A 26,291-nucleotide genomic window follows, 5' to 3' on the forward strand; every position below is an offset into this window, starting at 1 on the left:
CTTTCCCTGTATGTAACCATGACTTCTCATCCTGGCCTTCTGGATCCACAGTGCTCACCTCTACTCCTGGAAAGGCAAGTGATATGCCTATTTAAATATGCACACATTTTAAGAACATACTTTTTAAACAAACAACTAATAAAATGTACTTTCAAAGAATGGCCAAATGTGCACATGGCTCTGCCAGTCTTGTATATTGTGAGCTGTGATGTGCCAGGCATTGTGCTTGGCGCTGCCTTTACCCTGTAAACACACTGGAGTACTGTTCCCAAGAAGCTTAAAGCCTGGCAGGGACAAAGAACAAAAACAAAAACAACAAAACCAGAAACAGACATCTGAACATGCCCCCTGTTCACCCCAGAAAATACATTAACTTTGCAAAGGGATAAAACTATATATCCCAATCAGGAAACATTTTATTCATGCTTTCAACTGAAATACAAGGTAGCATCTTAAAAAGTCTGGACTTAAAGAATCAAATGGAGGGAATTTCCTCGCAGTCCAGTAGTTAGGACTCTGCACTTTCATTGCCATGGGCCCGGGTTCGACCCCTGGTCAGGGAACTAAGATCCCGCAAACCGCCCAGCACGGCCAAAAATAAAAAAAAGAAAGAATTAAATGGAGACCTTGAAGCTCATCTAATATGCTTCCAACTCATAGACAAGCACTTCTACTCTATAAGACTTTTCAGTAAGTAAGCAGTTGAGAGTGTGGCTGTCTATATTATTGTGCTTATTCTGAGCAAACTCTGCAATGCCTAACTATCCAAGTAATCTGATTTTTTCCATTTCTTGTGGGCTTTGTCTTGCCTTTCATGTCTTTATACATTTCCACATTTAATCATCTTGGCACTCTGCTACCATTATTATCTTCCCCACGCTCTGGTCTAGTTAATTCTTATGTCCACAGTATGATTTTCTTAAAGGAAACCAGCTTCCTTTCACCACTCTGCATTTTTAGACGTTCCTCCAATCAAATCCAATCATTTAAAGAGTAATCTAAGCCTACAGTAATCATTTAAAAAATACTGATGACTCTTCTTATAAATGTGTTTGTAAGTTTAAAAAATAAGAAGGTTGTAAGGAATAAGATAAACCTAAAATATCTGAGTATAAGTCACCAACTTCCCTTATTAAAAACCTTGCTGATAGTTGATGATACCAAATGGTTCACAAGCTAATTTGGAAGTCGAAGATCAGTAGAATGTAATAAGAAAGGAGAAAGAGTCATTTAATAAACACTCACTCAATTCAGATTATATATAGTCCCATTACAGTAAACTAAAATATGTTAACCTTAATATATGTATTTCACAACCACATGAAATAGCTCATTCCTGAGTCAATTTATGGGGAAAAAAAACTTTAAAAGCAAAATACTTTGATTATTTGTAACTTAAATGAGTCAGAACAGGTGAAAATTGAGAAAACTGTTAACCTGGGTTATGTGATTATCATTATTCTCAATAAAATTATTAATAGAACACCCACTATGTGTCAGACCCCAGAAATAGAAATTATAAGCGTTTTTGTCCTATCCCTGAGTATGTATCGAAGTATGAGTGTATATGTATTCTTTCTCTTAAAGTTGTTTAAGACATGGTCTCTGCCCTGAGGGCTCACAGTTTAGTTGGGTATAGATCACAGTGACACACAAAAATTTAACAAGGAAACTCTATAGCATACAGTAAATGTAAAATGAATGCCACAGTCCGTAACTGCAGTAGGGATACACAGCGATGATCACTGAGGATATGGGGGAGTCATGGGAAGGCTCCACGCAAGAGGTAACGGGAGAGCTGGACTTTTCTTGATCAGTGAGAGCAAGGATGCTGCTGCTCACACCCGCCATGCCAATGCCATGCGTGGCTGCCACAGCGCTGCTGGGGGTGCGTGTGTGGGAGGGAGGGGGCGGCTCTCCAGTCCGCTTGCTGATGCTACTGCTGCTGCTGGTCCCAACAGGGCTCACTGCCCCTGCCAGACAATTAACAAAGTCGACAGCTGCCATGGAATGGTTCGAGAATGGCTGCAGCCAGCAGACAGAAACGGGAATATGGGCGGAGCGTAGGTTTAGGACAAAGACTTGGGTGTCTCCTCTCAGACGGCCTGAGAGGAAAAGAAATGAGAACAATACAAGTAAGGAGGAGAAAAGTCCAGGAACATCCTTTATCCTCTGGCCACAGTACCAAATGGCTTGGATAAATTAAGGAGAACGAAATAATGGAATTGCTACTATTTGCCCAAAAGTCATTTTCACCCAGAGACAAAAGAAAATTAACGTGCTTCTTATTTATATTTTGCTTAAGTAAGGTTACCTAAACCAAAGAAATGTGAATTAACAGTTGGGTCTCAGAAACTGCAGTAAAATATTCACTGCCAATTAATTATCAGAATGTCAAGTCATTATACTACCTAATTTCACCAGCATACTTTCATCTGGACACAAGTGCCCAGCTTGTGGTCTAAAACAGAGGCCTACATATTAATCAAAGTGAAGTGACAGAATTAACTCAGATTGAAAGCAAGAAATGAATAAGCTAACTTAGCCCTTTGTCTTCAATCTCATTCTAAAGAGAAGAATGCAGTGAAGACTTTATCAGGGGAGGTGATACAGAGAACACCCTGGCTTGCCCTTTTAGCAAGCCCTCTTGAAAGATAAAAATGTACCCACAGTTCAGCCTCACTGGGTCTTAGGTTTAGGCAATAATTTAGATAGTTCCTAATTGAAGTGCCTTCTGCTGTAAAGGTCTTGCCCTTCTCCATAGGAAAGGACTAAGCCAGGAGTCCCGAGAGAGGGGCTTGAGAGGGGATTGCTGGTGAAGTTTTGGTGCCCACAGAGAGAAAAGGGCAGGATGTTGGGTTGTTCCTCAGAGGGCTAAAGGTAAGTGGCTGTCATTCTGAATCCCCGCTAATAGCTGCAGTTCAATTTCTCTGTATTTCTACAAACACTTTATAGTTATTTGAATCACATTATTAATGGTATATCTTGAGTAATTTTATGGTACTAACTTTTGCTGGATATTTATCATGTTAAATTATCAATTATGAACAGTTATTCATATAATATTTGATTTAAATCCTAAAGCAAGATCTAGAGTAACCTACCCAGCAATATCTGTATATGGTTTTTACTGATTGATAATATATTAAAGTCAAAAGAAAATTACATTAAACTTTGCTCATTACAAAACACATTTAAAATTCAAGTTCATTTAGAAAAAAGTAAGCATGTTTTAATATTCCATTTCTTTCTTCTCTAAAGCACAATTTCGATAGGATCTAGGGTAAAAAAAAATGAGTAAAACACAGTACATTCCTTGAAGGGTTTGTAATCTGATTATGTGAAAGACAAAAGCAGATAATGTCAACAAAGCATGGTACATACACTGCAGTTATTAAGAATATGAGTTTGGAGTAAGAAAGACCTGGTTTAAATCCCAGATCTGCTACTTATGGCTGTATGATCTTGGCTAAATTATTTAATGCCCCCCAACCTTTACCGTCCTCATCTATCACTACTGACCCTTTAAGACTGTTGTGAGACATGAATGAGATCACATGTGTAAAGTGCTTTCAACACCATGCCTGGCACATGGTCTGTACCCAGTGCATGGTAGCTATTACTGCTGTCACCACTAATATTTGCATAGTCTTATGCACAGTGTGCTATGGGAGCCCAGAAAAGGGATACTTAGCTTAGCCTGGGGATCAGGGAAGGTTTTCTGGAGAAGATGAGAGCTAAGCTAAGGAATAGGTAAGAGTTAGTCAGATGAAAAGAAGTAGGAATGGCATTCCATGCTGAGGAAACAGCACAGTATACAGGGCACTGAAAATATTTGGTATTTGGTGGCAGGTCTAGTACAAGAAGAGATGTCACTCAGTTCCCCCTTTCCTTGGCATCCTATAGCATAGCTGCTTCTTTCTCCACATAGTTTACCATCTATCCTCCCCAGAAATACCCAGCCTACCCCTGACAGCTACGTTGGCTTTGTCCTTTAAGGATAATTCAGCCTTACAAAAAAAAGCAGACCAGGCCTCTCTAGAACCTTACCAGAACCTGCTCTTTCACTTTGTGACATGAGAAAGGGTAAACTGCAGAGGTAATGTAGCTGAGTCGAAGAGTCTGGGCTCTGGAGTTAGACTGCCTGGGTTCAAATCCTGGCCCCATCACTATCACTCTGAGCAAGTTGCTTCACCTCTGTACTTCAGTCTTTTCTGTCTGTTAAAAGGGGATGATAATAATCTCTTAGGTTGCTGTGAGGATTCAGTGAGTTAATACATGTAAGAAAATTAGAACAGGGTCTGGCTACTAACAAGGATTAGCTATTATAAACTAACAAAATTAAAATTCCATGTTTCATGGGCAGGACATCCTTGAGAAAGTAGAGAATGCACTAGATTAGAAACGCCATCTGTGAGGGGTGGAAGGAAGAAGGGAGAATAAAAGGGCAAAAAGAAGTCTAATATTTACTGAGTACCTACTAGGTACCAAGAGTACTACATTTAGCGCTTCATATGTTTTTCCAAATGATCGTTATAACAGCTGTGCTAGGTAGGTAGTATTGTCCTATTTTTATACATGAGTACACTGGGGCTCAGAAAGATCAAGAAATTTGCCGAGATAAATGGACAGAATCACAATTCAAAACCATGGGTGGACGAATACAGAGCCATGCTCTCTCAAACACCTACTTCTCTTCACCAGAATGGTGAAAATGGGCCTCCATCTTCTTAGCTTGAAAATTATGATATCAAACTTCACATTGCTAAGAAGAAACCTGAGAACTGCCTAAGTTTTCACATGATTTTTTGGGCCTACTCCAGGAAATATAAACATTTGTTCATGTTCTGATTTCATGTGTTATATGCTGAGGATTCCATTTCATAAAGATCATGAACTATAGGATATAAATCAAGAGTACATTTCCTTGTCTGAAGTTCAGAGCATATTACAATTATACAATGGGTAACAAAAATATTATTCTTTAGAACTCCAATTTTACATTTTCAGACATAAACTGACTAGGCCTACATTTGTTTTATAACATGAGGCAGGCCCAATTCTAATCTTTAATTTACATTTTTATTCCAAGCTTAAATATTCTATAAGGTGTTCTGTGGGTTTTTAATATCCTTGAGATTCATAATTTCATAGTAATTTGGCTTCTCAGGTATCATTTTTTCTATCAAAGAATATAAATTTCTTATAACAAAATGAGAATAAAGTTAGGAAAAAATAAAGTTAAAGAAAACCATGGGAAAGGTGAATAATATCAGACTGCCTGGCTATAAAGCATTAACTTCATGAGCTGAACCCAGAAGTATAAACTACAGTCTTACAGATCTTATACATACCTAGGAGCTTTTCATATTGTCACTTCTTTGTCAATGGAGATGTCTTTTTCAAGTGTGGAGGAAAATCAATCTCTCTCTCTCTCTCTCTCTCTCTCTCTCTCTCTCACACACACACACACACACACACACACACGCACACACGGGACCTGTCACATGTTGGTCCTGTATTGAAAAAAAGATCACCAATCCTCGGGGGAAGCTTCAAATACTCTAAGAGAAGAAGCTGCAAAGGGGGGTTGGGGGGCAGAGGAGAGCAGACAATCCTCTATAGAGATATTTTATATATATACATACAATGTTTTTAACCTGAAATATATAAAAAATTTTTTCTTTAATTACAGTTTCCCATATAACCATTAGTGGGTTCCAGCGATGTAAGCCATATTTATTAGAAGCAGCATGTCAAATAGGAGTTGACAATTACAGTCTCTATCAATACATATTATGCCAGACGGTAATGAGCCATCCACAAAGGGCTAGCCATCCAAAATAATCACGCCGCTTTCCAGAGAAATGTCGAAGAGGTTATGGTTTATTACACAGTGCTCATTAGATATACAGTGGCAGCATTAGCAATTTTTCCTTCATTTGTGTCTCATTTAAGGATCTGCCCCCACAAGCACAGTCAAATTAGTATACAAGGTTAAAACCATTATGCTCAGAAAAAAATTAACTTGCATTCTATTTTACAGTAATGGTGGATCAAAGGTCCTTGGAATCTACTATTTGCGAAACCATTATCTAACACAGAATATTAACAAAAGGGAAAAGAAAAGCAATACCCTGGCAGCACAGCTTTGACAGGAACAAAGACAGACTGAAATAAGCAAACACCACATTACTTAAGTATCCCTTAAAAAAAAAAAAAACTATTTAAAAAATAATACTAAGGTTGTGACATCAACTGACAAAAGTCACAAAACTAAAGTTAATGAAGAAGCACCAACCTATACTTTGAAATGCTTTGTTCACCTATCAACTTATTTTAAACATTTTTTTACACTGCCTTTGTGCAAAATTTGGTAATAAATTCACTTATTGCTATAAAGTATTTATTTTCTTAAAAAGATAACCTAGGTTCTCATCTTTGTGGCAAACCCAAATTTATTAATATTTAATAAATTGGAAATTTGGATAAAACTATTATAGCTGGAAAGATCTGGTCAAAAAAGCAAATATTGGAGTAGGTAACAAAAACTAAAATAGATACTACTAAAAAATAGCTACTTAATGGATTTTGTTAAATCATCAGATAACTGATTAGTAGCATCTGAATTACTAACAGAGTAAACAGTTGTAGCAAAGAGATCTTTTGAAGAGATTTCCAAAGTCCTGCTTGGTTGTTAATAAAATATTAGTTAATTATAGTTAGAAGGATAATATTTCAAATATACTTTCCCCATATTTTATTATTAACAGACTGTAATTGTAGTGGATATTCAGAGATCTCTTGCTTTCATTTAATGAACATTTATTTAATGCCTGCCACATGTCAAACTGTGTGACAGGTTCTGAGAATTCGTCCCCAAGTGGGGAGATGGGGGCAGAAAACTATAGCTGTGTCCTTAAGAAGCTCATGGACAGATCAGTGAAGGATTCAGACAGGAAGTGAAATGATTTCAATCCTAGGCAACAACTGCTATCAAAGAAGTAAAACACATGCAGGGGGCCAGGGGAGCCCAAATCTTGCTGAAGTAAGGGAAGTGTTCCCAAAGAAAGTAACACCTAAAGTGGGACCAGAAGGATAATTCTACCTAGTAGAGAACGAGGGGTAGAAATACACTGAGAATGTGGAGAAGTGGGGAGTGAGGGTGCTGAAGTGGGTTCATTTACCTCAGAGAATCAGAAAATACGGTTTTAAGGAATCTCTTTTAGAAGCCGATCCAAATTAGAGGAAAATATCCCAACATTGGAATGATGGACTTTATGAAATAAAGTCAGCAAGGAAGGTCTATAGGAAGTTCAAATGATCATGTTAAAAAAAAAAAGGTATCTTAAGGAAAACATTCCCTGGTTAGGTCCATGTATGATTAATCAAATTTCAGAGTGAATAAATGTATCATCCATTTAATGATAACTCTAAGTCCAACTGAATAACTTGCCATGACCAAATTTTGAATTTCACTGGCGGTTCTAATTGTCCTTTACCCCCTCAAATGAGAGAAGTATCCTTGTGTCTTTCCTCTTAAACTGATAAAAGTATGAGCTATAATATACTATAGTCTAATATATGTGTGTCTACTCTCGAAATATATGTAAAACATAGCAAACTTTTAGAGGGAAGAGAACAGAATTATTTAATTCTTTTGGTATGGTACCCACTACAGTTCAGGTATAATCAGATACCCACAAAAATTTGTTGTTGTTGTTTTTTTAACAGAAATGCCATTAGGTCCTAATACAGCCTCTATACATAGCTATGGTCTAGGATATAATGAATTCCTGAATGGATTGTGGCATCATGATAGTAATACTTCATTTCTTCCAGAGTGTAACAGATATCCTCTTTTTTGAGTATTGTGATATTTCTAAACTAGGTCCTATAAATCTATGCTGATTTAGATTCTTATGTAACAGTCATTCTCCCTAAATAGTGTTTTAATTCAGTAGTATTTGACCTTCCAAGATATTCATCTATTGAACAAACATAAGTAAAGATTCCAAAGATTTTTTAAAACTATATGTAAGATGATATCTATAACTGTGTACATATTATGTACATATAGCTTTGTGTAAATGGTTGCAGCATCATTCCTGACTTTGAATTTTGCTTGGCTCAATTTTCTTCTGTCAGGAAAAGCCCCAGCTAAAGAACATGAGAAGTCACAAGAGGTATAGAGCATCATGAGATGGTAATTGTAATACAACAATAAGAAGTCATATTGTTAAACTATAGAAAAGGAAAAAGCAACGGGGCCCCATACGGATTATTTATTGCTCTAAGTTCACATCATTACTATGTGGAATTATAAGCTGCAAGGAACAAAACAAAAATGAGACTGTTGAAGGTGCATAAAGAGAAGAGCATGGGTGGCCCACTTCACGAGGGCATCCGGAGGTCCTGCTGGAGCGGCTGTTTTGTCAATGTCTTTTCTTCCCACCATTCTAAGGACTGTAATTTATTCATTTGCTCTCATCTCTGCCTTATTCTAGAGTTTAAAATGGTTTAGGTATTACTAGATGATGTTCAATAACAGATAAAAAGCCCAACCAGTAGATGTGGGGAAAACATGAGACAAGAGTGTAACAAGAGATGAAGTATGATCAATTGAGAAAGAAAGGCACAAAATACAAGGGAGGGGGGAACGCAGAGCAATAACAGTCTGAATTACAGACTTTAATGAAGCACTCAGAAACAGAGCCTTTTTCTGTGTGTAGCAAACCTGCTATTTTATCTCAAAATGTTAAGATGTTTGAGTTTTTGCTTTGATGACTATGCATCACCAAACCAAACACAGTACATAGATTAAAACCTTTCCTGACCTCCCAGTTTTAGGAAAGAAAGGAATTGTTTTGGAAACCATCAGGGCTTTGGGTTACATCTCTAACTCCTATTCTACGGGTGCAAATAAAAGCTTCTGATTCATCATTTATAACAGTAACAGAGGGGCTCATGTTTTACTAATTGAAAATGGCACTAAATTAGTAACGATCACCATCTGTATAGCAAAAATATTTGAGCATTTATTGCTTGATAATACACTCTAAGTCAGTGGTTCCCTGTCTGGATCTCCTAGATCTTTAAGGATTCTTCACAGAAAGAATTCTTCAGGGAAGTGAGTTATCTTCCCCTTTCCAAAATGTCTAAGGAAAGCCATTCATTCACCCCTGGATAAAGGAACATCTATTAATAAAAACATCAATTTCCTTTAGTTCTGTACTCATTAATAAGATGTGATAGTAGTGGTTACATCTTGGTCATGAGGCATCCAGTTACAAGTGTATCTGATAAAATGGAAAATCAAGTAATCATTATTTTACATATAAAGTGTGTTTGGTAAACGAACTCCTTTACAGAAGGGCAGGAGAACAGCAAAAGGAGTCCTGAGTGGTGAAAAGGCTGAGAGGTTATCATCACAAAGTCTACGCTGGCTAACTTCCCTCTACTTTTCCTTGGCCACCCCCTATCACCAAGGTATTCTAAGAGACAGCGGCTGTCCACTTCCATAACACATCTAACAGGAGGCCAGAAGAGGTCAGTGGAGAGCAGTGCTGGGCACCCCATCCTCGCACCCAGACAGCTGGGCTCTGGCACATCTCAGGTCTCTGTTTACTCAAGAGAAAGAAGCCAAAAAGACAGAATAAATCCTTACACTCAATTTTTCGCTTTGTCACAATCAGAGATGACTTTAAGGCTGTTGTAATGTTTAACTTAAAAAAGAAAAAATGGTTTGAATTAGAAAACAAAGAAATTCTCCTGTGACAACGTTCCAGCTTCTACATTAATTCTAAAACAAATAGGAGAGTGGAACAATTAAACATGTTGCTTTAAGTGTTTTAAATATTTAAATATAATTTTTTCCTCTAACTCCAGGGAAGTGTAAACGAAAAAGAAAGCTCTTCCTCCATCAAGAGCCGAAGAATTAGAAGGAAAAAGGCTTTTAGTTACCAGTTCTTGTGTTTTTACTTCTCTCTTAGGAAGTTCCTTCACTGAAGGCTTATCTATAAGGTACAGAACCTAAAAGTGAGCCCTGGTCCTTCACAGAGGGGCTACTTTCCCATCAAAATGGAGGTCATGGTCCGTGGCATATTTATCGAGTATAAACTTGCAGTAGTGTACTAGGCACAGAGAGAATGACAACCACAAAAGACTATGTAGTACCTGACTTTAGGGGCTTTATGAATCTAAGAGCGGAACCAATAAAATTAGAAAATGCCAAGGAAGGACCTAAAATGGGTGGATTACAGAGAGGTCCATGTTACCTTGCCTACCCTTCTAAGTATTCCTGAGGAAGATTAACTTCCAGCCAAAGCAGTATAGATAAAACAAAATTCGCATAAGGTATCTTTGAAAAATGACAAGTTGCCTTTTTTTTTTTTGCCTCTCGCGTTGCGGAGCACGGGCTCCAGACGCGCAGGCTCAGTGGCCATGGCTCACGGGCCCAGCCGTTCTGCGGCATGTGGGATCTTCCCGGACTGGGGCACGAACACGTGTCCCGTGCATCGGCAAGCGGACTCTCAACCACTGCGCCACCAGGGAAGCCCCACAAGTTCCCTATTAAACACTGTAGGTGTGTCAGCCAAAGTGTTATAGATAAAACAAAATTTGTATAAGGTACCTTTGAAAAATAACAAGTTGCCTATTAAACACTGTAGGTGTGTCAAAAAAAACCCAGCTTTTGCAAAATTGAAGCCATAAATTGACTTAAACCCTATTAATTTAGTACTATTCCATTTAAATTCTCTGACAACTGATTTTTCAGCTTATTGTTTTTAAATTAAAATTGCTCTGGCCTCTATAAAGAGATAAAAAGTAAATTCCTATTTCTAAAGTTCTGAAGTGAATGATATAAAATTAAATACAGAGATGCATTTTAAGTGCTAAGTATCCTTCCCCTGTTGCCAGAAAACAACTAACAAAGGGGAGGTAAGTAATTTTGCAGCCCTATTTTCTCACTCTCCTTCACTGAGTGAGAAGTGAGTCGTTTGCATGGCATAATAAGCTGTAAATTATAAACATTTTTACATTACATAGCCTGCTGCAAAGAGAAGTCTGCCAGCTTTCTACTATATTGGATAGGGTTCAAGTGATTAACTACAGCTTTGGAAAGAAGGGGTGGAAACTTGTTTTGCGTCTCAGTTTGTTGGTTCTCTTATGCATAGACTCTAAAAATCCGTTACATCATTATTTGCAATGAATATGTAAGTTATTCACTGTAATTATAGTAGGGTAATAGAAGCTCCATATTACTGCAGAATGTAAATTACCCATGGACGGCAGCAAATCTTGTAGGTGCATAATTATCCAAGTATTTCCTTGAAACCGTGTCTCCAATGAGTATGAATGTAATGGTTTTTTAAGATTTTTTTTTTTTTTTTTTCTTGCGTTATGCGGGCCTCTCACTGTTGTGGCCTCTCCCATTTGCGGAGCACAGGCTCCGGACGCGCAGGCTCAGCGGCCGTGGCTCAGGGCCCCAGCCGCTCCGCGGCATGTGGGATCCTCCCGCAACGGGGCACGAACCCGCGTCCCCTGCATCGGCAGGCGGACGCTCAACCACTGCGCCACCAGGGCAGCCCTGTAATGGTTTTTTTAAATTTTTTTTTTTTTTTCTTGCGTTATGCGGGCCTCTCACTGTTGTGGCCTCTCCCATTTGCGGAGCACAGGCTCCGGACGCGCAGGCTCAGCGGCCGTGGCTCAGGGCCCCAGCCGCTCCGCGGCATGTGGGATCCTCCCGCAACGGGGCACGAACCCGCGTCCCCTGCATCGGCAGGCGGACTCTCAAGCACCGCGCCACCAGGGAAGCCCTGTAATGGTTTTTAATACCAAAATTTATAGCACTGAGCATTTCAGGACTAATGACAAATGAAGTACACTTTGTTTTTTGTCTATAGGGGAAGCCCATTAGACAACATCTATTTGGGGCAGGTCTATTTAAAAACATGGTTTCTGTATCAAAGAAAACATACAGGTGTCTATATTCCCAATAGATAAAAGAGTAAAGGAAATGTGCAATAAAAGAGGTATAGCCTACAAACCTAAATGTTTTTATTTTTTTAATTTTTAAAAAATTTTTTAAATGTTTTTATTTTTAAACTGTATAGAACACCATGATCCACATTCAAAGTCTAAACAAAAGCAAATTTTGTCTGAATAAATCAACAATAATTCATGGAGCACCTGAGTGCCCACCACAGTGCTTGGGCTTTAGAGGCCAAAGAAAAAAGTCTATAACCTGGTTTCTAAGCACTATGCAAGTCAATACCACCAAACATAAAGATCTGCGCTCAGTCTTGAGGATGTCAAGATGAAAAAGAAAGTACAGCTGGCCCCCATATCCTTGGGTTTCGCATCCATGGATTCAACCAACCGTGGAGCTGGCTAAATCTGCAAATGGGAAACCTGTGGATGCAGAGAGCCGACTGTATTCATTGTACTATACCATTGTATATAAGGGACATCAAAGTAGATTTTGGTATCCACAGGGGCTCCTGGAACCAACCCCACATGGATACTGAGGAGCAACTGTATATTTAGGGCACTCTAATTCAGAGGCATCTACAGTAATGGAAAGAGCATGAATTCCATGGTCAAATGGGGTCTGAATTCCAACTCTGCCATTTATTTACACTGCCAACTTTGTTAGGTTATTAAATTTCTCTAAGCCTGTTTCCCAAGAAAAGTGATTTTTTTGTTACCCAATAACAAAGGATTAAGGATTAAATGAGTTAACATTTATAAAGCACAGGGAACAGTACCAGACATATAGAAAATTCGGTATGTGTTAGCTATAGTGATTATTTTTCTATATTTATCATAGCTTTGCACATAGCAGGTGCTCAACAAATGTTTGTTGAATGAATGAATGAATGAGTCAATGAGTGATAAGACAGGTATACAAATTACTACAAAATAGATAAAAAGTGCCTCAAAGGTACAAAATGTAATAAAAGGCTCAGTGGCTGGAGAGGTGTTGAGTTGGAAGATGGCTAAAACATAGGCCCTGACCTCTAGAAGGTACTGTCTAGTGGGGAAATATATACATAAATCAGTCGTTACAAAACAATATGTTAAGTGTTCTAAAAATTCACAGAACAGTCCCTCTAGGTTCTGGCTCTAATTAAGCCAGAGCTTTTCCTGGGGTACCAATATCCCTGTATCTTTGTGAGTGGATATACTTAACTTCCTACAAGCCACAAACTGAAGAGTTGAGAGGTGGGACTGGTGCTTTGTTTCTGCACTGTCTTGAGAGACCACTGCTCCTTTGCAGCAGCTCTACTTTCCACCACTCTCTTCTCTGTCACCCTGCATTCACTGGAATCCTCAGCACTTTGCTTAGTTCTGTTCTCTTGGTTGACTTCAATCACGTGAACTGCCCACCTGTAGTTTCTCAATCTACTCAATTCAAATGCTGTCAACCCCACTCTCAGGAACAACTGGAACTTATCATTTAGAGCTGTTCTACTTCCGAAATATTCAATTCACATATCCTACTTTCTATCTATGACCTCCTAACCTCTCAGTTCTCTCACTGAATTATTACTTTTCCCCCTAAAATATGAATCTTCATGACCTCCAATCCTTGATCACATTTTTTACCTCATTTTGGACTCCCTCAGCCTTCCTTCCTGATTGAGCCTAAACAGTTCTATTAGGTCAACAACGATTCTTTTGCACATACCTTTTTCTTGGTGGGCAAAGAAAAATCATAATCATGCTTTTATTTTTACCTCCATCACTTCTACTCTAGGGCTGCTAGGAACTAACTGCTGCTGTTAAGGAATTCGGATTTAATCCTGTAGGGAATGGGATACTATTGAAAAATTAAGGATATTTTATTCCACTTAAAAAGTTGAGCAGAGTAGAAGGGAATAGGGCAAGCTTAATAATAGACAATGGACACTCAATATGCCACTGACTACAGCGAAGAAGGATTACAGGGTTAGAGATAACCAACCTGAGAATCTTCTCTCTTTGCCTCTATTACCATTACCACCCAGCTACCCAGTCCAAGAGCAAGAAGAAGAGGATAGCGAAGAAGGAGCTCCTTGGGCACTAAGCCACCTGCAGATGCCAGTTTCTTCTAGCATCTAGGGTGAAGGGTATTAAGGACTGTCTTTAATCAAACAAATGGCTGTGAGCGGACATGAGTGGATTGTGGACCCAAGAGTGAATATGGTTACAGCTCTAGAAATTAAGCTCCAAAAACAGAGTTCTAGAAATGAAATTGCATCAATAGTGTCAATAGTGTCATAAATTGGAGGTCAAAGACTTGTCACTGGAGGTCAAAGACCATTTCTTATTAATATTTGCATTTCCTTCAACGCTTAGCCCTGTGCCTTGCAGAGAGGAGGTGGTCAGGATGTGCTATATTGGACCACAGGCTACTTGAATCTAGCTGGATATATGCCCGTTAAGCTCTGTGACTTAAAGTCCATTTTATCCCTATCTGCCTTATAGATGAGTAATCACACAGCATGATTAGTGACTTGCTTAAGATCAAATAACTAATCAGTTACAGATTTGAGACAAGAACCCAGATCTCTGGCCCTTTACCCAAGTCTCTTTTTTTTTTTTTTTTTTTTCTTGCGTTATGCGGGCCTCTCACTGTCGTGGCCTCTCCCATTTGCGGAGCACAGGCTCCGGACGCGCAGGCTCAGTGGCCATGGCTCACGGGCCCAGCCGCTCCGCGGCATGTGGGATCTTCCCGAAACGGGGCACGACCCCGCGTCTCCTGCATCGGCAGGCGGACTCTCAAGCACTGCGCCACCAGGGAAGCCCCTACCCAAGTCTCTTTTATATCACACTGTTTATCACTGGGGGTGCCTTGAGTTTGGGTTCAAAGGATATAACATTATGTCGTGAAGCTATTAAGCAAACTCTGTCATTAAACATTTTAACGACTGCAATTCTTCTAACAGAACATTTTACTACAGTAAATGTCAAGAATTAAGCACAGTTTAAAATTTAGAATTAGACACTGGACAATGCCTTTGACTGTGGCTTCTTACTAGTCAACGTATAGCCCTTCTTTAAGGAAAAGACTTAAACTTTTTCACTATTGACAAAACAATTTATGCAGCTTGTTTTTTGTTGTGATATAGTCAGGCAGGCTAATCTGTACCAAGATATTTATATACGATTAACTCTCAGCTGAGTAGATTAGTAACTGAGCCCACCTACTTTTTGTGGTGAATTATACTTGTTTTGTAAGAGGCTGTTCCTATTTTGTGTTTTTCCAACAGCTCTGGTGAAGTAAAGACTTCTGATGTACAGTACATGGAACAAAGAGTCTTCCCCTTTCTTACTCAACATATAATTGCTGCATTTGTGCATGCTGTGTAGGTTGAAAAATAACAATAAAAAGTTAATGAAGAAAATAAGTACTGGTTGTAATGAATTAGTAATATTGCTAGATTTGTACCTGGAGTTTATTTTTCTTGTTGTAAATGGAACACAATCAATAGGAATATGTAATCAAACTGCACATGCTTTCATCTCTTGGGATCTCTCTGAAAAGGAGCTGAGATATCTTTAGGAAATTATCTTTAATAGCCTACTCTGAATTCAATTATTCAGCATAATCATTTTATTTTATTTATCTTTTTAAAGTCTTTATGTTGCTTTTTTAAAAAATTAATTAATTTATTTATTTTTGGCTGCGTTGGGTCTTCGTTGCTGCGCGCAGGCTTTCTCTAGTTGCAATGAGTGGGGGCGACTCTTCGTCACGGTGCACAGGCTTCTCATCACAGTGGCTTCTCTTGTTGCAGAGCATGGGCTCTAGGTACGTGGGCTTCATTAGTTGTGGCTCGTGGGCTCTAGAATGCAGGCTCAGTAGTTGTGGCTCACAGGCTTAGTTGCTCTGTGTCATGTGGGATCTTCCCAGACCAGGGCTTGAACCCGTGTCCCCTGCATTGGCGGGCAGATTCTTAACCACTGTGCCACCAGGGAAACCCAGCATAATCATTTTAAATCACTGTCAATTCCTCCTTTTCGAGGTTCTTGTAGTACAAAAAGATACATTTCTTAAATAGGTTGTTATTGCTTTATAAGTATGAAATATAACTTTCTTTTAATTTAAGTTTATTTTAATTGGATTTTCTTTATTTAAAAAAAGAAATATTACAAATAAAGTTCCCTTTGACTATCCCCTATACCTGTTTCCAAACCATTCCCCCTCCCCACTTCCTCCAACCATAGGTATCATCAGGTGGGTAAAGTTTCTTCCAGACTTTTTCGTATGCGTTTACACATGCCATCTGCATTTTTTTTTTTTTTTTTTTTTGGCTGCATTGGGTCTTAGTTGCAGCACGCGGGATATTTGATGAGGCATGCGGGATCTTTTCTTTCACTGTAGTGCATGGGCTCTTCATTGCAGCTCTTGGGCTTCTCTCTAGTTGTGGCGTGTGGGTTTTCTCTCTCTAGTTGTGGCGTGCGGGCTCCAGAGAGTGTGGGCTCTGTAGTTTGCAGCACGCGGGCTCTCTCGATGAGGTGCGCGAGCTCAGTAGTTGTGGTGCGCAGGCTTAGTTCCTCCCCAGCATGTGGGACCAGGGATCCAACCCGCGTCCCCTGCATTGGAAGGCGGATTCTTTACCACTGGACCACTGGGGAAGTCCCCTACACATGCCATCTTAAAATAAAATAATAACCATAACTTTTAAAATGCTATCTATTTCAATATTAATTATTTCACATTAATAAAACTGAGCCCTAAATCAATAATATAATCAACACGTTCCTACTTAAGTGTCATTTCTTATGGTGCTTCCTGATTTGGTCAATCACCAAGGGAAATATGGTTTGTTAATTCTGTTTGGCATTTTTAAGTGCCAGACAAATTCTAATATGCAGTGTGAAGGTGAGGACTGATAGTCACAGCCTATTGTTACTATAATTAGAAGTCATCAGAAGCTAATTAGTACCACATTAAAAATGATAAATTATGAACCATAAATTTGCAGCTAAGACCTAGTCCAATTCCCTAAATTTCAAGATTTATTTAAAAGAAAAAAAGACTTGCCTCTTTCACAGCTTTTATATTCTCCACTTGTCTTTGTAAATTATATAGGTCTCTGAGTATTCCACCACCACTTCCTCTAACAGCACACCAAGCATGACCAATTTTCACTTAGAGGAGAAAGTAATGTTAAGGTCAGTAATTTGATTATAAGATGTTTTCTACATTAACTTAGTTGTATTTATAATGCCTTTTTTCTGATTAGTCCTTTAAGCCCAACAATCACCTTAGCATGTTTAACCTTAGTCATTAATTTAATCTTAATCAACTGAATGATACACTGAGTTAGAATTAGCACAGTTACCAAGAAATTGATAGTGTCCATTTTAACATGGATGGTAAACCTAAGAAAGTCAATCAAAAGATAGCATTTTGCTTCACTCCTGCTTTCTTTATTTAAAAAACATCTAGAGTTTATATATTTTCATAGGATCTCTGACCCTGTCAAAGAGGGCAAAAGATAAAAGTTTAAGTCAGCTCAGGGCCTCTAAGGCCCTCATTTTAATAGTAGGATAGAATTTCTAAGCTAACTACCAACACTCAGGAAAAATTTTTACTAATTTTTAAGAAGTACATAAATAAACATGTATAAATTTAAAATAATTCAGCCCACTGAAGAGGACAAAGAATGAACAAAGTCTTTCATCCCATTTCCCCCCACAGCTGCCGCTCCCCAGAGGTGACCACTATTAACAGCTCTTTGTGTCTCCTTTGAGATATTTTTCATGCAAATAAAAATCCACTGCCCACCCAGTCAAGCCCCAAGAGGATCAACCTATAATATGTTTCTCAGTCTTGCTTTTCTTACATGTTCCTTGAGCTCTTTCCAGATCAGCACATACCGATCTCCTTAATTCTTTTAAACGATCCATTGATACTCCCCTGCATCAATAACATAACGTGTGCCCTCTTGGTGGACACTTTGGTTGTTTCCTTTGTTGCTGTTGTTCTTGCAAAGTATACTGCAAAGAGCATTCTTATAAATACATCTTTGAACACTTTTGCTAATACATCAGTACACAATTTTGCTAAATCAAAGGGTAGCTGGATTAAAATAAAATTTACTGTTATTACCAAATTGTTCTCTAAGCAACTATACCTATTAACATCCCCACTAACAAAACATTCAAGTGCCTCTTCCTCACCAAGAAATGCTGAGTATCAAACTTTTTTATCTTTGCCAATCTGACAGGGGGAAACTATGATTTTTTTTTTTTTTGCTGTACGTGGGCCTCTCACTGTTGTGGCCTCTCCCATTGCGGAGCACAGGCTCCAGACGCGCAGGCTCAGCGGCCATGGCTCACAGGCCTAGCCGCTCCGCGGCATGTGGGATCTTCCCGGACCGGGGCACGAACCCGTGTCCCCTGCATCGACAGGCGGACTCTCAACCATTGCGCCACTAGGGAAGCCCTGATTTTTTAAAAATTTGCCCTGTATGATGAGGTCCAGCGTTTTCCCCCTTTTGTTTACTAACCATCTATGAGTTTTCTTCACTGAACAGCCTGTTCATGTCTTTTGTCCATGTCTGTGTTGTACTATCTTCTTCCTGATTCATAAGATCTCCAACTGTTTTTTTAAATTAAAACTCGGCCCCTTGTCATGTATGCTGCAAATATTTTTATAATTTTGGCACTTATCTTTGGACTTTATGGGAATTTTTTTCCATTGAAGAATTCATTTTTAATGAAGTCAAATGTGTTAATCTTTTTGTTTATAGGTCCAGAGTGTTGAAACATTTTAGAAAGGTCTTCCTTGTTTCAAGATTAAATAATAATAACAACAATAAAAATAGATATTATTATTCAGCTGTAACCAAGTAGTCATTGACTTGTCATCCATGTGCTAGGAACATGCGGAATGCTGGGCTAATATGAAGAAAACAGATCATCTGAACTGTGTTTAATGGCACATAGAGCACAGAGTCTTCTTTTATCAGCACTACAAATAAATACAGAAAAAGATCAGTCCATAATTTTATTCCTATTCATCAGCTCACCTGCCACTCAGAAGCCAAATAAGTAGTAAGATAAAAGTACTTGTTTTACAAATAGACTTGGCATGCTTTAAAATTCGCCAGTACCCACATGTACCCAAGCCAACAGACCATCTAAAAGGCGAAAATAACAATCACTTTTCCCCTGACTCATTTAATACTTTTTCATTCTTGCATCTTCTACTTATCACAATTTATCTCTAGCAAACAGAGACAGAGAACGGTGGGCAAGAAGAAGGTGGCAGCATGTGAGAAATCTGATAAAGGACATAAAGCAGCATGATAGGGGTCTGGAATAACAATAATAGACAACACTTGTTAAGCGCAGTCTACACCCAAGGCACTGTTCTAAGTGTTTTACTCATATAACCTTCTTTAATCCACTCAACAAACCTATGAGGTACAGAGAGGTGACCTAACTTGTCTGGGGTCACATAGCAAATAAGTGATAGATTTAAACTAAGGCAATTTATAACCAACATGATATACTTCTTCCCCTACTTGATCACTTAATGCAGGATCTCAGAAAGTTACTTCATCTTTTTGAGTCTCAGTTTTCTGGTTGGTGACTCTGTTATTTCTGCCTCACAGAGTCCCCATTAGGTACCCTAATATAAAGTTAGGTAAATCAGTTAGGTACCCTAATATAAAATAACGTTTACCAAACTGTTTTGCAGCATTCTACAAGATGTACTGCTGACAGTCAAAAAAAAAAAAAAAAATCCTAGTTTCCCCCTGTCAGATTGGCAAAGATTAAAAGGGTTACAGGGTTTTAGAGTAAAATAACTGGGAAACAACATCTCTTCTTAAAGATTCGTGATGCATGCCACATATACCTAACAATTCTTCAGATTTCTGAAATGAAGCAATCTTTTGGCATGCCCAAATTTATCTGACCACAGGACCTTTTGGCCCACTGACTACCTAGTAAAACCTTCATCCCAAATGAAGCACAAATTGGGAAATGTTGGTAGAAAATGGCATGAGATCAAAGGACCTAATGAGTCTGTGTCTGAGTCTGGCTTGGCCAACTGCTAACCTCTTGTTTTAGGTAAAGACTCCTTAACCTCTCCAGGTCTCTGTTTTCCCTCTCAGCAATCACCTAGACTGCTTCAATAACTCCTTGGCTGGTTCTCTCTACCTCTTGGACCTCAACTCTCTGGGTTATCTTCTCGACTAATTACATTCTATAGCACAGATATATTAATGTGACTCCTTTGCTTAAAGACCTTTATAATAGCTATGAATAAGAATAAACACTTAGAGAATGCTTACCATGCTATGCATTACTCTATTCACTCATTTAATTCTTAAAACCATTCTCTGAAATGTAAGAGCTGAAATCTGAGGCACAGCTAATAGGTGATATGGTCTGTTTCCAGATTCCAAGTCTATTCTGCTGCCTCTTGGATGGCTCCCCACTGTTTCTCCAGGATATAGCTCTAATTCCTTAGGCCCTTCACAATTCAACTTCAACCTTTCTTTTCTACACCATCTCCTCATCAGTATTTTGTAATACATTAGTTTGCCAGCACTATGAGGGAAGAACTTGTTCTAGGTCCCTCTCCTTGGCTTGAAAAAAAACATTTCTAGGTTCACAGGGTGTGCTGCTGGTATATGCATGTTTGTGTCCAAATTTCCCCCTTTTTAAAATAAGGACACTAAATTAGGGTCCATTCTAATAACCTCATTTTAACTTGATTATATCAATAAAGACCCTATCTCCAAATAAGGCCACACTGTGAGAACGAGGGGTTAGAACTTCAACATATGAATTTTGGGGGGGACACAATTCAATCCATAACATCTATATACATGAACCTGGTCTCTATTATGTAAATTCATACATTCATATAACAATTTATGTACTGAGTGCCCACTACAGTGTCAGCACTCTGTGAGCCCTGCTATGTACTATGTACCAGACCACATGTCTTTGGTCAGTCTGTTCTTTACTTCCTTTGCCTAGAACGCAACCACCTATTACCAAACCCCTTGACTACCTGCTTTCCTCCAACTGACAACCTCCTAGTTACCTTCAAAACCCACTTATAAATTCCCTATTTTGTAAAGCTCAAATGGTCTCTCTTTCTGAAATTTTCTCCTTTCCTCTCCCAACATATTTAATTGCTCCAAAGAATCCTGTTTATACTTTACTTACAGTATCTATAGCATCATATTACAGTTGTTTGTAAACTTGTATGTTCCCTGGCTTGATGCTAATAAGGTCACGGAGGGTAAATACTATACAGTATTCAGCTTGTATCTCCTGCACTAAGCATAGTGCCTGGAACACCACACAGTAATTGCTTAATTAGAGTCTGTTTAATGAGTGATCAAAGCAGGGTGTTCAATTTAACAAGACCCAATAGGAAGAAATTGAAGGAGGAACATCTAGAGACACAGAGACCCAACAGACAACTATTGCTAAAATCTAAACATGAAGTAGGGCTTCCCTGGTGGCGCAGTGGTTAAGAATCCGCCTGCCAACGCAGGGGACATGGGTTCGAGCCCTGGTCCGGGAAGATCCCACATGCCGCGGAGCAACTAAGTCTGTGCGCCACAACTACTGAAGCCTGCGCACCTAGAGCCCGTGCTCCGCAACAGGAGAAGCCACGGCAATGGGAAGCCCGCACACTGCAATGAAGAGTAGCCCCCGCTCGCCGCAACTAGAGAAAGCCTGCGCGCAGCAATGAAGACCCAACGCAGCCAAAAATAAAATAAATAAATAAATAAACAAATTAAAATAAATAAATAAATAAACATGAAGTAACAAAGGTCTGTAAGGGAGAGTGGAAAGTTAACTGAAAGAAAAAGAGACCTGGAGAAACTTGTGAGTTGGTGGTTTATTAGACACAGAAGATAAAAGAGTGGGAGTAACCAAGGATTACCAAATTCACTGGGATAACTGGGTGACCGAAACAGCAAAATATTAATTAAGGTGCCACTGTTACTAACAGATAAACCCTAAAGTTTAAGTTGTTGAACAAATAGATTTTTCCTCTCACACATCAAGTCAACATGGATATTCCTGATGGACAGGTGGCTCTCCTCCAAGGGGTGCAGGTACCTTTCATCTTGGTCACTTCCCAAATCACCTGCTTAAGGTATACTGCAAATGTAAGATTTTTATGGTCAGGAAATTGTAAATTTCGTTTATGCTTATATTTTATTGGCTAGATCTCATTCATACGGCCCAGCCAACTGCAAAGGAAGGCTGGGAAATGTAGTCTAGCTGAATACTCAGGAAGAAAAGAAAATGTGCTTGGCAAACTTGTTTTAATCGCTTCTAATGCAGTTAACAAGAGGTGGTAGGAAATTTCAGGGAATGAAGGTAGAGTGAAAATTTGTGGCCTGTTTATAATTGCTAGTTAGATAAGAAATATTTGAGTCAGTTCTTCCTAAACCAACTGAGAAAACTGAACCATTAGTCACAAAATTCACCTGCATTTCTTTAAATGTAATAATCATGTAACACTAGAGAAGTCTATAGTTATGCTATGTATTATATATTACATGATCTATCTTTTGTACACAAAATATAAACATCCTATCATTAAGAATAAGTTATAAACATTTTCCCAGTTGTGGCTAGGGATGCTTGTAAATTCAGTAATACTTTTTTTTGCCTGATCACCTTTGTAACCAATTTTTAAAGTCAGGGTTGGTGGAATAAACCTAAAGTCCATGGTCTTGTTTGAAAAAGGTTATGGTAGATGTTTACAGTGCATTTTTATAAATGTAACTCACCTGTTTTTCAAAATGCAGTTATTACATTTTAGCCTAAATTCTGCCTCTCTTGGCCATTATGTGATAAGTTCACGAGACACATCCACAAGATATATCCAGCAGTTATATCCTTAGGCCAAACAAAAGAGGTCACTTAACTCACTTTTGTTCCCTTAGGTAATTTACTCAGGTTCCATTAACTGACATCAAAGTCAAGTTTATGAGAGAAAAACACCAACAATGTAAATCCCAGTAGTTAAGAGGTGAATTTAAAAGCTCCCAAATCAGTACTTCCCTCAAATGTTAAATAATTCACTGTGGCATTATAGATACAAGCCTCCAGCAAAAGTTACACTTGAACTATTAAGCTAGCAGGAGCCAAACAAATGACTTCAGGGATAGAGAAACAAATGAATGGTTTCTCGTAGTAGTATGCCAAATTACATTTTCACATTAACCAGTGTGTAGAACACCCAAGCATCACCAGTGACTTACTAGATAAAGTTTGATTACAGAAAAACAGCCTGGAACCACAAATCAGGATTATTCCCTAAATGTAACTGTGGATTCTATACACTTGGGTATGAAACCCATTTACGCCATTTGGAAAAATTTTATATTCATAATGTACCACCTACTCTTTTGCAGAGTTCTTTTACAATTGCTCATATTACAACGACTATCTACCAAATGCATTATGTTCCTGTAAAGGATCAGAAGGCGACGCAGCTATTTCTTAGAGGCTAAATAAGAAATTGGAAACACAAGGTCACAACACAGTGCACTGTGTACATACAATAAAGATAACAGCATCTGCATAGTAGAAAGAAATACACTTTATATTTAAATTCTAACTCCACTTTCTACCTAGAGGATTTTAGACAAGTCTTAATCTCAGCAGTAGTTTCTTTTTCTATAAAATGGGGACTATTCATTTATGCAATAAATATTTACTTAACACCTATCAAGTGTCGAATACTTCCAAGTGTTATTTTAGGATTAGTGATAGTAAACCATAGCTGGTATTCATTAGATGCGTGTATGGCTACCCAAATGCAAGAGCAGATGACTGACCATGGACTTCCCTGGTGGTACAGTGGTTAAGAATCCACCTGCCAATGCAGGGAACATGGGTTCGAGCCCTGGTCCGGGAAGATCCCACATGCCACGGAGCAACTAAGCCCGTGTGCCACAACTACTGAGCCCACATCCCACAACGACTGAAGCCCACGCACCTAGAGCCTGTGCTCCACAGCAAAGACAAGCCACCACAATGAGAAGCCTGCGCACTGCAACAATGTGTAGCCCCTGCTCGCTGCAACTAGAGAAAACCCACGTACAGCAATGAAGACCCAACTCAGCCAAGAATAAATAAATAAATTTTAAAAAGAGCAGATGACTGACCAATAAAACGGTTAAAGTCGGAGACTGAAAAATCCATGGAGTTCCAAACAGGAAACAGAGATACATGGTTACAAGGTAATGTGAGGTCTAATTCCTTTCCAGGGACTAACAGGTTATTGGTATTCATTGTAGATGTTTATGTATTTTCTCTAATTATTTCAACTGAACTCAGCCAACAGCTTTTCTACAAAATTTACAGGGTAAAATTTTGAGCTCCAATTCAAACAGGTTGGGGAAAGATGTAGATAGATGTATTGAAGATTTGCCAAGTTACTGTCCGTTCATAAGTTTTCCTAGACATACTTAAGGGAAGACCTTTTTTGGTATACTAATTTTAATGGCTAGTCTAACCTACAAGTGAAATACATTTTTTGAATCAGACTAGAAAAGCCGAATAAAATTAAGAAGAAAAAAAAAAACAACAAAACATGAGATTTGGAAGAAAGAGAACTATATAGTTAGAGCCTGAACTTTTCCTCATTTGCTAGTCATGTCACCTTGAAAAACATTTCAAGGTTTCTGAAACTCAGTTTTCTCAAGAGTAAAATAAGTATAACGACAATTCTTACCTATGGAATTGTTGTAAGGATCAAATGGGATAACTGTCATTAAAATGATCAGTAACCTACAAAGCACTAAATAAATATAAATTATCTCAGAGTGAACAGGAACTGAAAATGATCCCAAGATATTTCTTCTAGAGAAGACACTTAGGTGGATCAATGGTAAAAGCTCTGCAAAATTACCCTGGCTAGAGGAGAGGCCATCTGTAACCCCAACAGTGATCATCTTTGCTTGCATGTTAATGAAGGTCACTGGACTTCATAGCAGGCAAGCTAGTCATCTTTAAGTATTACAGAAGAAAAAAAACATTTATGGGTAAGACTACCAGGAATTTTTTAAAAATCTAAGATGTGGATTTGTTTTTAAAGTAAATAAATAAAAGATATATTAACCGTAAGCCGAAGTTTCTAGAAATACTTCTTTTTGTGAGGAAAATTTTCCTGTCACCCGTGTTTCTGGGTGGTTTTAATTTCAGGTGCCCACGTCCACTTGCAGACTATTACTTCCATACAGGCTTCTAACACAGTGCCAAGTATACTGCTAAGATCTGATAGTATTATTACTAAAAAACATGCTGTCATTTAAAAAAGCAAAACTGAAAATTTAAAGTTTGTTTTATATGCAGCAAAAATGACTGATACGTACTCATAAATTTATTTTTTAATCTAAATGTGTGAGATGTAAAAGTTTCTTATTCCAGTCACTTTAATAAAAACCTCTTCACCATAAAAATAAGCAAAATAAAATAAATGATATAGCACTGAAGTAGACATCTCCTAAAATGGTAGTTACATCATTATATACACAACTAAGTTATCATATTGAGTAGGTTTAAAAATCATGAATCCTGGACTAAATGACATAGAGTTCTCTACAGAAATACAATGATACCATGATGGGGCAGGAGGGTAGTATTCAATAGGAAAGTTTAAATGCTCAAGGCAGAAATGAGAAATATTAGACACAAAATTTACCAGAGTTACATACAAAGCAGCTAAGCCTATTAGATTTGTTAGGAATAATAAAAATCCATGTTTTAACTTTACAAAATATTTTAATCTATCTTTGAATCAGAGAATGACAAAAAACTAAACAGTGATTTCTACTGACCACTGTAAGAAAACATGCTTTAGAGAGCAATGTCAAAATTTCTTCTTACCATGAATAGATACCACTGACCATGTCATAGCTCTGACATGAAGCATTCACACTGCTGGGCCCAGCTGCTTTAGAAATAAGTAGCACCACCAAGCCCCTCAACTGGAGGTTATTCTGGCTGTCGTGTACAAGGCCCCTGCCAACAAGTAAAGAAAGAAGAGGATTAACACACCCTCACAAAATCAGTCAGATCAAATTAGAGAATTGCTGCAAATACACCCATGCTTCCAAAATCAGACAATGTGACTTGTTGAAAAGAAACAGGATTGGTGGAAGAAAGAGTTAACAGGAGGAAGCAACAAGTTCAGGAAACAACTAGAGAAACCCATGGCTGGTTTTGAAAGTGACAATCTCAAAATTGTGAGGCCTAATGATTTGGCTTCCTCCTCTTTCTGGGTTTTCCCACTGTCTATA

General features: G+C 38.4%; 1 protein-coding gene across 1 annotated transcript in view; it reads right to left on the minus strand.

The window, feature by feature from the left end:
* The window catches only part of PDSS2 (decaprenyl diphosphate synthase subunit 2), a 258,188-nt gene that overhangs the window by 128,893 nt on the left and 103,004 nt on the right, over positions 1–26,291 (minus strand). Inside the window, exon 2 of the mRNA XM_007447249.1 lies at positions 25,879–26,013. Coding sequence (XP_007447311.1) covers positions 25,879–26,013 — 135 coding nt within the window. The remainder of the gene's footprint in view (positions 1–25,878; positions 26,014–26,291) is intronic.

Source organism: Lipotes vexillifer, unplaced genomic scaffold, assembly GCF_000442215.2.
Source record: "Lipotes vexillifer unplaced genomic scaffold, Lipotes_vexillifer_v1.1 scaffold515, whole genome shotgun sequence".
Taxonomy (NCBI): domain Eukaryota; kingdom Metazoa; phylum Chordata; class Mammalia; order Artiodactyla; family Lipotidae; genus Lipotes; species Lipotes vexillifer.